At 42.3% G+C, this 14,851-nt stretch overlaps 1 protein-coding gene across 2 annotated transcripts in view; it reads left to right on the plus strand.

Moving 5' to 3' along the window:
• LOC137628038 (PSME3-interacting protein) overlaps window positions 1–14,851 on the plus strand; it is a 135,415-nt gene that overhangs the window by 84,454 nt on the left and 36,110 nt on the right. For both annotated transcript variants that reach the window (XM_068359395.1, XM_068359394.1), the window contains one exon: window positions 10,007–10,203. In XM_068359395.1, coding sequence (XP_068215496.1) covers window positions 10,007–10,203 — 197 coding nt within the window. The remainder of the gene's footprint in view (window positions 1–10,006; window positions 10,204–14,851) is intronic.

Raw genomic sequence — 14,851 nt, forward strand, 5'->3', positions numbered from 1 at the left:
TACCCCCACTGACCAATTTACGCCCACCTAAAGAGAGGTAGCCCCTCTCTAAAGCCGGCCATACATGCAGAGGACTGACTGCACAGTTTGTCCTGCAAGACTGCAGCGGTGCTCCAATCTTGTGAGAAATGCCCACGCACGCTACGGAGTAGCCTGCTTAGTTCAAGAGGATTGGGCACCCAGGATTAGGCCTACATACTGTAGTTAAATTTTTGGTACTTGATAACCAAATTTGGTACATTACGGGTATCAAGTACAATTGGTAGCCTACATCTAAATTTTAAAATGCCAAATTTTGGTACTTTTTATTTTCTTCATTTTTTACGTAATATAAATCTATGAAATCCGACTTTTTATCTCCATGTGGAAACTGAGAAGATTTTTGCTGTCATACAGTCAGACCTCGTGGATCGTGGTTTCCTGCTTTGCGGTTTCGTTTTTTCATGGCCAAGGAGTGGGAAAAAAATTCTTTGTGATAATTGCTTACCCAACATTAAGAATTTGATTTCTAATACTGTAGTTGGCAACAGCATTGGGATGGCTAAGAACAATGCAATACCTATTAAATAAAAATTCTCATAAAAATAGCAATAAAATTCAAGCAAGGTCTTGATTTCAAATAGGCCGCGCTCCTTTACACTGGGAGCGCTGCTCGCCACTACCTATCTCTACACCCAGCTGGTCCTAGCTCTCTCTGTACAGTGTGTATCCATATACGGTGGTAAAAATTTACAGCTATATTTGAAATAAACCGGATTTTGATTAAACTGGGGTTTCACTTAACTGTATCCAATAATAATGCATGTAATATTCACATTTCTGGGTAGACCTGTGACGCCCGGTGAAAAGGTCCTTCTTATCACTTTTCTGATATAAATACTTCCAAATATACCAGAGAAAGTTAAAGCATGGAATGCAGAGGTTACTACCCTCGCGCGAGCACCCTAAGGGCGTCGTGTATAAAGATAGGGAGTGTGAAAACCACTATTCACAGGTCGTCTTCCATTTAGATAATTCCTTCACCAATAAGGGATGAGCCGCTACAGCGGCACTAACCAAACCCACCTGATCCACTCCACCGACGCCCGACTCGAGCGCCATCTACACATCCTTCTTTTTGGACTCGTCTGCGACGCTACCTTTGTTGTTTTGTGCGCTTGTTTTGCTGTGTTTTTTGGATACCTTCGCAATGGCTGAAGCTCTCCTTCCACCTGCACCAATGTTAAGTACCATAGATTGTTTTGGCATTATTTTTTACCCGGGTTTGTACGCCTTATTTACATATTGCGAGTGTTTTTTAGTGCGTCGGCTTGATGCCGCCCCGCGTTCTACGCGGCCATTGTTATCGCTTGTTTACTCGCCCTCGGGGTCTTTATGTCATGCTAGGTTCTTTTTAATCTTAAGTTAGATTATTGGCCAGGTGCCATTATTTAGAACCGTTGTTACTTTTAATTACTTATGTCGCCTCCGAGTCCGTTTTATTGTGTTAACGAAGAATAGCGTTCGGGGTTTTATTATAGTTTGGTACCCTACCCATTGGGTTGGCGTTCGCTCTTTACGTGTGTTTTCATCGTAAATTATCCGTTCAGAGTTCCCTTTTCCCTTTTCGCTATTCTTCGTGGCATATTTATTTTCATTTGTCACGGACATGTGTTACGTATTTAATGGGTTCGTGTGTTTTCTAGATCGAACCTCGTAATATCGAGAGTGAGAGGCTGGAGTTTCCCATTTTCTGTTTCACCTGTTTTCTGTTTCATTACTGTTTCGGAATATTTTCCTCACAGATTTTTGTTCTCCCCCTCTCTATCTCTCCCCTTCTGGGATTATGATAGATAGTTTCATTATTTTTACCAGGTTACTTTGTTCTTTCTAATAGGCTAGTGATTTTAATTTACATTGGTCCTGTCGTGTCAGAGTCTCTTATTCTAGGTTAGTTGGCCTGCTCTCGAGCCGCCACGTTGTTCCCCCTCCTCATTAGTCCCACCCTACTCCCCGCTCCGGCCTGGGCATTGGGTCTGGACCCCATTATTCCGGAACTCCCTCGTAGTTTCCGCTAACGTACTGAGCTGGGAACACATTACTTCCTATTACTCCGGTGCTCCCCTTCGACTGGGAATTCTCCCCTCGATGGCCCCCAGCACCTTGACTCCGGCTTCGGCCCCGTTACACGACATACCCCTAATCTCCGCTCCCTCCCCCTGGACTCTCCGATAGGCTCCCTACCGGAGATCTTCTGGAGATCCTTTATACTGTATATATATATTTCAACCAATCCAGGATCATCTCCCCCCCGGAGCTCCGATGTACTACGGAGCTTTCCGTCCTTGCCACTATGCCTACTTTCATTATATTTTACGGTAATTACTTAAGAGCTCCGGCTCCTTGTGAATTCGCACATAAGGCACTCCGGCGCACGTCGGAGTATCCCTTTCCTATCATTTACTATTCTCGATGCAGTAATTACAGCGGAGCTCCGGCTCACTATATGATCACGAACCCATTAATACACATCATATAGAACCCCCCCTTTTTTAACCTTAGCTCTACTATTAAGCATATGTCTAACTTTTAGGTTAAGTTAGAGCCTCCAGGAGTTCTTGTACTTATATGATTCTTTATATTACAGAAAGTTCGGTTTGCCACCAAGGGTTGTGCGGCGACCTTCACCAATCCGGTAGGCCACGACGTCTGCAGGTCGCATGCCCACTGTGCTTTCTCCTTCGCCTGGGAAGCAGGCCAGACCCCGTATATGGTCTGGTTTCCGGAGACTTGCACGCTCTGCTATGAGCTCTCGTCGCTTCTCCTCAATGATGAGGTAAGATTTCTCAATGGTACCACTCATTCTGTTCTTGTTGTTTTGGGATATCTTCATTGTAGATGATTGCAGTTATTCATAAATAATTTTAACTTTAATCTGTTTTTACTTCTGCTGATAGCTTATCCCTGCTTCCTAGTTTGTTTTAACGTTACTCCCTCTTTCAGGCTGACGAGGATTCTCTCAAAGCGGCCAGAACCAGCCTCCGGACCTGGGTCTCTGGATTCGGGAGGAACGCCTCTCAAGGCTGCCCCTCCCTACTGGACGGGGACATGGCCTCCCGGCTCTTCCCTGGTTCTCCCTCGGCCGCCGTACCAACTGACCTGGCAACACCTTTAATTGAAGTTCTCAGGGCCGCACTGCCCGCAGAAGATGAACACCAACTTTCTGGGGACGTCTCCGCTCTAGACATCCACGTCGAACCGATGGATGAGCAGGTAAGTGGTGTGGAGGACCTGGCAGAATCTTTCCTATCTCCTACTCCTTCCTCTACCTCTTCCTTCCTCGGCTTCTCCTTGGGACGCCTCCATGTCGGTCCGCCCCAAGGTTAAGCCAGTAAAGAAGCAGAAACCCAAACCCATTAATCCAGCTTCGCCTCCAACCATGTCACCGGTCCCCGGACCTTCCTCAGCTCCCGACATCCCTGTGATGTCAAAGACCCCTCCTCCTTCTAAAGGACAGAGGGGTAAGTCCGCTAAAGCCAAGGCTTCAGCTGCGGTTGGCTCCTTAGACCCCCCTGTCACCTTGTCTCTACTAAATGAGGTGGTGGATTCGAAATTGGAGAAGCACTCCGCCGTCATGACGGAGCTAAAAGACATGGTGGCTAGTCTTCTCCACTCTGGAAAGCAACCAGCTCCGGTTGTAGGCCCTTACACCTCCAAGCTACCGCCGTTCGACAAGAACAATCCTTGGCGGTTCGCTCGTCATGCTCCTTACTTGGACGGCACTCTAACTCTGGAAGGCTTGGGTACCCGCCCCTTGGATGACCTGGAGTTCTTTCCCCCTGACTTCCAGTTCCCTTTCAATGGGTTTGTCCGCTTGAAGGAACATGCCCTCGTCCGGATGGACAAAGTGCCGAAGGAGACAGTCATATTTCCTAAGGAGCAAGCCCAAGCTGTCTGGGCTCGTACACTATCGGAATGGGGATGCATTAACTCCAAGTTGACCCCCCACAAAGGTTCTTATACCATTTTTATGACTCCTCCGACTATCCCAGCTCCTCTTACTGACAAAGTAGCGGAGCTGACCGTTCAAGCCATCAAGGACGGGATCCCTATGCCAACCCTTAAAGAGACAGACCCCACCTCTCTCCTTGTCCCAGGCCCAAGCGACTTTTGGCAAGATGTCTCTTCCACCTTTACGGTAGGTAAACTTGACCCGGACTGCGCCTCCTCCCTCTTTTCAGAGAAACTCCCCAAACTCCCGGATCACCTGCTGAAAACGGAGTTTGAGTCGAGAAACAGGCTAGCAAGATCACTCAACTCTCTGGTATCCTCTGAGTTGATAGCCGCCCTTTATAATGAGGAACCACTCTTTCGGGTCCTGGCGAAGAGTCTTCTACAGACTTTTCAAATCGACCTGCACGATTTTTGGACTGCGAGAACGGCCTGCAGGAAACACGTTCTCGCCAAGGCTTCTATTAGGCATGAGCCTAACAGACTTATTACCTCCTCCTGTTGGGGTAAAAGTCTCTTCCCTCAGGAGGAGGTGGATAAAGTCCTCCACGACGCTGCGAGGGCTAATCAGAACCTCCAAGTCCGATGGGGTCTCTCTAACAAAAGAAAGTTTGAACCGGTTATGAGGCAACCTTTCTCTAAAAAGAAACAGAGGTCATACACTCCATATAAAACCGGTTGTGGCCAGCATCGCCAATCTCCTGGTCCACAATCTTCCACTCCATCTACCTCCAAGTCCGCCCCTCCGCAACAGATCGTCTTTGTGCCGGCCCCTCAAGGTTCCCAACCTGCGTCTATGGCCACATGGATGACCTCCCCGGCTTTCAATCAAGCTTTCGAAGCCTCAGGGTCCTTTCGAGGATACCCTAAGCATCCCGGAAGCATCAGGGCTAGAGGTCAGTTCCGCCAGCGAGGCGGACCTAGAGCCAGAGGTTCCCGAGGAGGACGAGGGGCGAAATTCAACCCAAACCAATGAGATGGATCAGGTAGGAGGGAGACTGTACCGGTTTCGGGACCAATGGACCTTCAGTCCTTGGGCCCACAGTATAGTCTCCAAAGGCCTGGGCTGGAAGTGGTCACAGGGTTCTCCGCCCCCGATTGTGTCCTTCTTCCAGAACCCCACTCCAATCCTAGAGGAGTACACGAAAGACCTACTAAGGAAGAAAGCAATAAAGAGAGTGCAAACATTGAAATTTCAAGGACGCCTGTTCACGGTCCCCAAAAAGAATTCGAACGCCTTGAGAATGGTTCTGGACCTGTCGAAACTGAATTCTTACATTCTTTGCGACAGGTTCCATATGCTGACTGTCTCTCAGGTGCGGATCTTACTTCCCCGTGGGGCCGTCACCACCTCTATCGATCTTACTGACGCCTATTATCACGTTCCGGTACCCAGAAACTTCTCCTCTTACCTCGGCTTCCGCCTAGGCAAGAAATCCTACGCGTTCAAAGTGATGCCCTTTGGCCTCAATATCGCCCCCAGAATATTTACGAAGTTGGGGGAGACGGTGTTAGAACAGCTCAGGAGCCAGGGAATTATGCTGATAGCTTATCTGGACGACTGGCTCATTTGGGCACAGACAGTTCAGGAATGCCACAAGGCTACAACCAAAGTGGTTCAGTTCCTACACAAACTTGGATTTCAAGTCAACTTGCTGAAATCACGCTGCAACCAGCAAGCCAATGCGAATGGCTAGGCATTCACTGGGACCTCACAAATCACAGACTATCTCTTCCCCCCAAAAAGGTCAAAGAGATAGCATCAAAGACAAAACGGTTCATCAAAAACGAACAGGTGTCAAGAAGAGCCTTAGAAAGAGTTCTCGGCTTACTTCAATTCGCCTCAGTAACAGACCTCTTACTAAAAGCCAAACTCGAGGACATCAACCGAGTTTGGAGGAAGAGAGCAACAACTCGTCTACGAGACAAGTTATCAACGATCCCCTCAGCATTAATAAGACGACTCCGGCCATGGTCGAAACCAGAGAACCTATCCAAATCGGTTCCTCTGCAGTTTCCCCCTCCCCGAGTGACGATTCACATAGACGCGTCTCTCAGTGGTTGGGGGGGGGGGGGGGGGGGCTACTCTCGACACCAGATGTTTAAGGGATCTTGGTCCCCCACTATGAAACAGTTCCACATAAACGTGTTAGAGGCCATGGCGGTATTCCAAACCTTAAAACGACTATCCCCCCCAAAGGCAACTCATATCAGGATAGTCTCAGACAGCACAGCAGTAGTCCACTGCATAAACAGAGGCGGATCAAAATCTCCTAACTTGAATCAGATCCTGGTAATGATTTTTACCTTGGCAACCGAAAAGAACTGGTTTCTGTCAGCAACTCACAGAGTCCAGAACGTTATAGCGGACGCCCTCTCCAGGACGAAACCACTGGAATCAGAATGGTCCTTAGACATGAATTCATTCCGGTGGATATCCAGGCTGGTTCCGGGCCTCCAGGTAGACTTGTTTGCGACACAACTCAACCACAAGCTTCCTTGCTATGTGGCCCCGAATCTGGACCCTCAGGCTTATGCCATGGACGCATTAACCTTGGACTGGAACCATTGGAAGGTTTACCTGTTCCCTCCGGTGAATCTTCTGATGAAAGTCTTGCCCAAACTGCGCTCGTTCAAAGGAGCCGTAGCTTTGGTGGCACCAAACTGGCCAAAGAGCAATTGATTTCCTCTCCTTCTCGAGTTGAAACTTCGCCCCTTCCGGATCCCATTCCCCAGGCTGACACAAGTGGTCCAAACACAGACTGTGTCAGATTCCTCAAGGATAGCACAAACCCTAACTTTGTGGACTTTATGAAATTTGCAGCACACAGGGATGCAGACATCGACCCGGAGAATGTCCTCTTTATCGAATCAGACAAGAGGGACTCAACACTTAGGCAATATGACTCGGCTGTTAAGAAACTAGCAGAATTTCTAAAAAATTCAGACGATACCCGAATGACCCCTAACCTGGCCATTTCGTTTTTTAGGTCCCTATTTAACAAGGGCCTAGCCGCTAGTACTATCACTACTATTAAATCAGCCCTGAGAAAGATTTTTCAGGTGGGCTTCAATATTAACCTAGCAGATTCATATTTTTCATCCATTCCAAAAGCCTGTGCTACGCTTAGACTTTCGGTTGGTCCACAGAAGGTCTCATGGTCTCTGAACGACGTCTTAAAGCTAGCATCAGACACCGATAACGAATCCTGCTCCTACATTTCGCTACTTCGGAAGACCCTGTTTCTTACAGCCATGGCCTCAGGTGCCAGAATTTCAGAATTAGCAGCTCTCTCCCGTAACCCTGAAAACCTAGATTTCCTGCCATCAGGAGAAGTCCTACTCTCTCCAGATAGAGCTTTCCTAGCTAAAAATGAGGACCCACAAAATAGGTGGTCCCCTTGGACAATTGTTCCTCTACCCCAGGATGCTTCTCTATGTCCAGTTGTTACACTTCGGGCTTTTTTAGCTAGGACTGTCACGCGCTCATCTGGCCCCTTGTTTGTCAGAGAACAAGGTGGTAATATCTCCATCCAAGGCATCAGACAGCAAATCCTTTACTTTATCAAGCAAGCTAACCCGGAATCCTTTCCACATGCACATGATATCCGGGCTGTAGCAACCTCCATCAACTATTTCCAGAACATGGATTTTGATGACCTTAAAAAGTACACGGGTTGGAAATCCCCTATGGTTTTCAAACGCCACTATTTAAAGAACTTACAGGCCCTTAAATTCCCTACTATTGCAGCTGGGAGTGTCATCTCCCCTGAATAATCTCTTACCTTTCTTCCTTTTCGTCCAACTCTCTTCCTTCTCCCTCCTACCTGCCACTCTCACCTCGGTCGGTTGTTTAGCCCCATACCTAATGTTATGTCATTGTTGCCTTGTTCATGTTGGTTGCTTTCATTTTGGATTGTAAATAGCTTACCCATGGGTATTAGTACAGTTTGCCATGTTAGTTTGTATCCATATTATGATTATTCTGTATTTTTGTCTTAAGCCATTCTTAGCATTATTACTTTTAGCTACTTACGCTTGGGATTATGATTGTATTGCATTCTTGATTTTGTTTGTACAATATTCTTTACTTTGTACCATTATGGCATTTTTTCTTTTTACACGAGGTTTTTTGGTGATTGTGTATGTCACATTACGTTCCTTAATATAGTAACCTCCACTTGTACATAACGTTTTTACTTTAACCTTTTTTGAATTGTGGGTTTGGAAGGCATTCTCTGGTATATTTTCACCGGGCGTAACAGGTCGACCCAGAAAAGGGATTTTGACGAAGGAAAAATCTATTTCTGGGGAGATACCTGTGACGCCCGGTGAAACCCTTCCCTGGTTTTTCCCCGTCCCTTTCCTTTCCAAGCCATCTCATACAGAAGGATGTGTAGATGGCGCTCGAGTCGGGCGTCGGTGGAGTGGATCAGGTGGGTTTGGTTAGTGCCGCTGTAGCGGCTCATCCCTTATTGGTGAAGGAATTATCTAAATGGAAGACGACCTGTGAATAGTGGTTTTCACACGCCCTATCTTTATACACGACGCCCTTAGGGTGCTCGCGCTTTAACTTTCTCTGGTATATTTGGAAGTATTTATATCAGAAAAGTGATAAGAAGGACCTTTTCACCGGGCGTCAGGTATCTCCCCAGAAATAGATTTTTCCTTCGTCAAAATCCCTTTTTAGTATCGTATTTATAATTAAAAACATAGCGAATTATAATCTCATGCATTGTTTACATTCAAATCAGCTGATCAAATCTGCGTAGTCCATCATCAACCTATATTTACTTTCACATTATTATCCCACTGATATGACCATTCATTTTCACAGAATTACTGTACTTCACTGCTATTACCTATCATCCATATTAGTATGATATCTCCTTCACAGTAACTTTTTAGGTTAGGAGTTAGCCCACCCTAGTGTAGTATTTATTTGCGAAAATTTGCTTATTGTGCCTGTGTCTGTAACCTAACTATCGCGAGTAACGAGGATTGACTGTATTTCATGGCAAATACCCTGTTTGTCAGCTTTGGCTTTCCATTAGAACCTTCTTAATGAATCATAGCTATTTTACATGACTCCTTATAGTCGGTGTGTTTGTTGTGCAAATAGCTACCCAACTTTTTATAATATCAATCAGTTCTTTTATTTAGAAAACTGCAGGGATTATTTTATTCTCCTTAATTTTTGTCTTCCACTGTCTATACAGAAAATGTTGCATTATGGTTTCCATAATTCAATAACAGCTACTGTAATTGAGAGCTTACTGAGCTTTATTCCATGATTTTTAGTTCCATTTTAAAAATATTTGTAATGGTTGCATTGCCAAACAAGGAGCACTAGTAGGAGTTTTATAAGCATAAGCTGAAATGAAAACAAACTTTTTCTTACATACATACATACATACAAACAAATGAAATAAAAAAGGGGACCTCTCCTCTCTACATTCCTCCCAGCCTGACAAGGGACTCAACCGAGTTTGGCTGGTACTGCTAGGGTGGCACAGCCCACCCTCCCCTATTATCCACACAGATGAAGCTTCATAACGCTGAATCCCCCTACTGCTGTTACCTCCGCGGTCATCTAAGGCACCGGAGGAAGCAGCAGGGCCTACCGGAACTGCGTCACAATCGCTCGCCATTCATTCCTATTTCTAACACGCTCTCTTGCCTCTCTCACATCTATCCTCCTATCACCCAGAGCTTCCTTCACTCCATCCATCCACCCAAACCTTGGCCTTCCTCTTGTACTTCTCCCATCAACTCTTGCATTCATCACCTTCTTTAGCAGACAGCCATTTTCCATTCTCTCAACATGGCCAAACCACCTCAACACATATTTCAACTTTTTCTTGAAATATAAGAAAAAAATTTGTGGTTAAATTATGGCTAAATGTATATGTATAATGGTAATTTAAGCTCAAGGTTCTAGTATTTGTTGTATATCCTGATTTCATACTTAACAAAGATTCACTATGAATCTGATATGGAAATGTCTTAATTATAGGAAAAAGGTATCGGCCATGCAGAAGAATTGTGCAGAAGAGGAAATGAGAGCCGAGATGCGTGCAGGAGAAAAGAAACTAGCTGGAGGAAGTGGAAAAAAATCACATCTATCCCTTTTGGCTGGTGCCATCAAGAGGAAACACAGTGATGAAGATAAAACTATAGATGATGAAAAGGCTTCTAAAATACCAAATACTAGTAAGTGATGTTTCTTCTTTTCTTTGGTTAAACATTTGGTGACTCGTTAGTCCTTAGCCCTACTCGGTTAATCTTCCAAAACCATCGCGGTAATGGTGACATGGACCCCAAATGGTTACTGGTAGTTTAAATGGTTATTAGATTTGAAATTCTGTAATATACACATATTTTAAATCACTGTAATGTAAAAGCTAAATCATTTACAATTATAATGTTAGTAGCTAATGAAAATGCTAAACAAATTTACAGTATTAGAAATATTGAAAAATAAGCATGAAAAAAATTAGTATAAGAAATATTTATACATCTCCCTTCTAACAATCCCTATGGACAATTTGGCTGGAAGTCCATATAGAAGGAGGATGAACCCCTTTGATCTCAGTATTGGAGAATTTAGCTGCTGTTTACTGAAGAACTGAGTTGGGGGAGAAAAAGGGATGAATTATTGTGCCAAGAAACTTGGTCTTTTCACATTTTGCCTGAAAGGTACATAAATATAAATGAATATACAGTACATGAAATTTTACATAAATGTGATAATTTGAAATAGATTAGCACCTCAAAAAGAGAATGTAACAGAGTGGGTTTGATGCAAAAAAAAAAAAAAAAAAAATGCAAGGTGTGAACCCAACTTTTACAGGGCCCCTAATTTATGACACTATCTTGTATGTGTTGCCTGAATGGTATCTAAATATAAATGGATATGCATGCAATTTTATATGCATTTCCCCTTTTCATCGTACAACGGATTAATCCCTCAATAAAAACATATTACAGGTAGTCATCGACTTACAACAGAGATAGGGACCGAGAGACGTATATCGAACTCAAAAAGTGAAGTTTCTGTAGATTCATTATGATTCGTCATGATTCGGCAATCATCTTGATCATATTTTATCAATATTTTCTAAGTGTTTATCATTATTTTATTTTCTTATTTCATAGGATATCAAATGCTCTATTAATGCAATTTTTTATTATTTTAAGTTTTGGAAGCATTTTACCAATCAAGGATTACATAATGTTTTGTTTATCATTGATTATGATCAGCTGATCTGAAGGCCCGCCACCGTATCGAAAGATGGCGTACCTATGAATGGCATGTTTTTTATATAATTTCTTAACTATTTGAAATATCTTCATGATAAATATTACATCACTGCAAATATGTTACAGGAAATCATAGTTTTCAAACAGTTCGTTTTAGCCATTATTATTAGTTATCACGTGAAAACGTTCTCACTCTTTCTCTGTGTGTGTATGTGTGTGTGCTCGCACGCATACAGGTAGTTCAAGTTCATTTTTAAAGCTTCATACAGTAATTAATTTTTAGTTCATTATTAAGCCTTCATATTTCATGAGATGATATTGTATTTAATTGTGATTTATTAAAGCATGTTTATATTCTATTTTTCAATTTCTTGATCATTTCAATATTCAACAATTACTTTTGATTTATTTTCGGTTGGCATCGGCTAATCTCAAGGTCACATTGCTGTATTGCGATTATGCGCACATATAATACGAATACCATGGAATTATATAATTTCTTGACATTCAAAATCTCTTTATAATGAATACTGTGTATTACATCAGCACCAATATGTTATCACAGTTTCCTTACTGTTCATTTATAGACCTTATTATTAGTTATCATAGAAATCTCTCTCTCTCTCTCTCTCTCTCTCTCTCTCTCTCTCTCTCTCTCTCTCTCTCTCTCTCTCTCTCTCTCTCTCATACAGACCACTAAAAGACTTGATATCATCACTTTTTGTTTCAATGATGGGAATACTGTAATAAGATTTCTTGGTAACACAGCGAAAGAAAATCATTCGATTTATCAGCGCGATTCCGCCAGAAATATGACGTCACAAGACATGTGACGTAAACTCTCCTAAGAATTTCTTGCAAGAAATGAAAAAAAATAACTTACTAAGCAAATGTATTTCATTTTCATAATGTGAAAGGAAATATATTTTTAAGAAAATATTCTTGTTAGTATATTTTCTTTAGATAAATATTGATCTATTATCAGAGATTAAATAAAACTAGCACAGAGTCAAATTAACGCTTAGTAGTACTCATAACAACTGATATAGACCTTCTAAATACTTTGTATTGCGACTTGGTATTTCGGCAATGAGAAAACTAATAGTAATCGCTAGCCTATTGGAAGGAAATCACTGCATTGCCCAGTTGCTTTCTGCCGGTAATATGACATCACCAGACATATGATATGGACTCGACAGATATTAAAATTTTTCTAAATGTACATTTTACTGAAAATTAAGACTGTATATTATCAATAAAAGAAAATGCAACTTTACTTAAATAAATCAGTTCCTTTTTTATGCAAGAAAATAGATAATTTCTAAGGAAATTTTATCCTATCAGCGTAGTATTTCCGATAGACTTGTGACATCATCACCCTGAAAAAATTGTAAAGTCGAACAGTCATAAGTCGCATATGTCGTAAGTCGACGACTATCTATAGTTGGTGTGATGCCAGAATGAATTAAGAATTCAAATACTGTACAACCTTTTGAAGGCCTTCTAATCTGTCGAAAGTCTAATTTGCTAAACATACATTTGTTCCAGCGCAACATACAAACCTTCCGCTCTTTACTGTGGAGCATTTATTTCAGTGAAGCTGAAACTAGCCGATAAGCTTTTTCTTGCAGGTTATAATTATCAATCAAGAATTGGTGGGGGAGGAGCGGGGTAGGCTAGCCCTCCGCTCCCACCAGCACTAGCGTCCGTCACTTTTTAATTCGGCTTTTCTCTTCCGCCAAACCTTTTAACCGGTTTTACATATAAAAGCAACTGGCCTAAAGCTTAATAAAAAGTTCGTTTCCCTTCAGTGCTGCTTTCCTTTGGGGCTCACGAGTTCCTCGTGCAAAGCAAGGTAGCAAGAGGTCTTTGGCCTCGACATCTGCTGCTCGCCCAACGTTTCCTCTGTTTCGGCGGGCAGCTAACAAGAACTCCTATGGGTGCTACGTTACACAGGCAACATTCGATGTTGACCTTCAACTTGAGCTTAGCTTGTTGACGAGGAGCAGAAGAGTACTGGCTGGAGGTTTGCTTTCAGGGAAGCTATCGGTTGGTATGAAAACCTTATGAGTTTCATTGAAAAAAAAAACACCCAGAAAAACTTCACACAAGTCGTCCTATGGAGTGCGTCCTATGGAGTGTTAATGACAAGTGTATGAGTCATTTTAGAAATATGTTGAGGAATCGTCAGAAACAGGCTTCTTTGGATAGATATTTTTCTAAAAGAAAAGTGTCAGAAAGCAAAGATGATACAGTAATAGTGATTCTTTTAAAAAAGCTAATAAAAAGAGTAAATTTTTTAAGTTCTAAAAAAAAAATCATAAAAGAAGATTTCAAAAGACAAAAATAATAAAAAAAAGCATTTTTAATTTTAAGTGTTTAATAGTAAGAATAAATTTATTATTAAGTGTACATAACATAATTAGCATTGATACGTTTTTATATCTACTGTCTCCTCCCCCCTCTGCCTCCACCCACTACCAGCTCATTCACGTCACTCCAAAGGTAAATAAAATTTAATTTTTCCTTTACAGTACAGTATATAATTTTTGTTTATCCTGTAATGTTATTTAATTATATACTGTACAGTACATGTATATTATATATAGTATACTGTAGTACAGTGCTTACTATACTATTTTGTTACATACTAATTTTCAATGATTTTACTTGGGGTTTTGCACGCATTAGCTATTCTATTGCCCGCAATACGACATTTTCACCATACGATACCAACTCCGGAACGGATTAATGTCGTATGGCGGGGGCCTATTGTACTTAAAGGACCTTAGTTTTGCAGAGAAGTCTTGTGCAGTGTTGCGCACCCACCCGCAAAGCTCTAGCTTGATGGGTTGGCAAGCTCTTCGGACTGACAAAGGTCTCCAAGCAACTTGGGCCTTGGTTTAGTACCCATGGCAGGTTTGCAAGACCCTCGCCCTAGTTCCCATGGCAGGTTTGCGAGACCCTCTCCTTGCTAACCCATGGGTTTGTGAGACCCTCGCCTCATGCTGGGTTTGCGAGACCCTCGCCTCGCTAACCCATGGCTGGTTTGTGAGTCCCTCGTCTCGCCTTAGTAACCATGGCGGGTTTGCAAGACACTTCTTGCGAACGCCCTCATAACGAGAGAGAATGTGTTGATGGAGACGGGGTTTCTTCATATTGTTGAAGAATTGTGACAGGCAAGAGGACTCTTGAACTTCGGGAAATTGCTCCCCATTTCGAATTTAAATTTCTCTTTCATCTTTTTCTTCCTCTAAATATTACTTTAAACTTCTCCTAATTTTATAAACTTTCTTTCATGTTGCTGTCCCAACTTTGAGTAAAATTTCCCATATTAGATATGTGTATTCTTACGAAGCTGGTCTTCATGAGAATAGAATATTTTATTTATGTATTTTAATTGTGTATTTAAGAGATGTATAGCCAGTTCGTAAGGTGAATTCCACTCACGTAGGATTAAGTAATGCATGTAAATTACATGGGACTGTCGTCATTCCTTTAATTGTATTTTCATTCAGTTCCGTATATGTCAAATTACTGTATGTTATTTTAAAGAATTAAATTTTCATTTCACGTAGTTTTGTTACGAAGACATATG

This window comes from Palaemon carinicauda, chromosome 2 (genome assembly GCF_036898095.1).
Source record: "Palaemon carinicauda isolate YSFRI2023 chromosome 2, ASM3689809v2, whole genome shotgun sequence".
NCBI classification, from domain to species: Eukaryota; Metazoa; Arthropoda; class Malacostraca; order Decapoda; family Palaemonidae; genus Palaemon; species Palaemon carinicauda.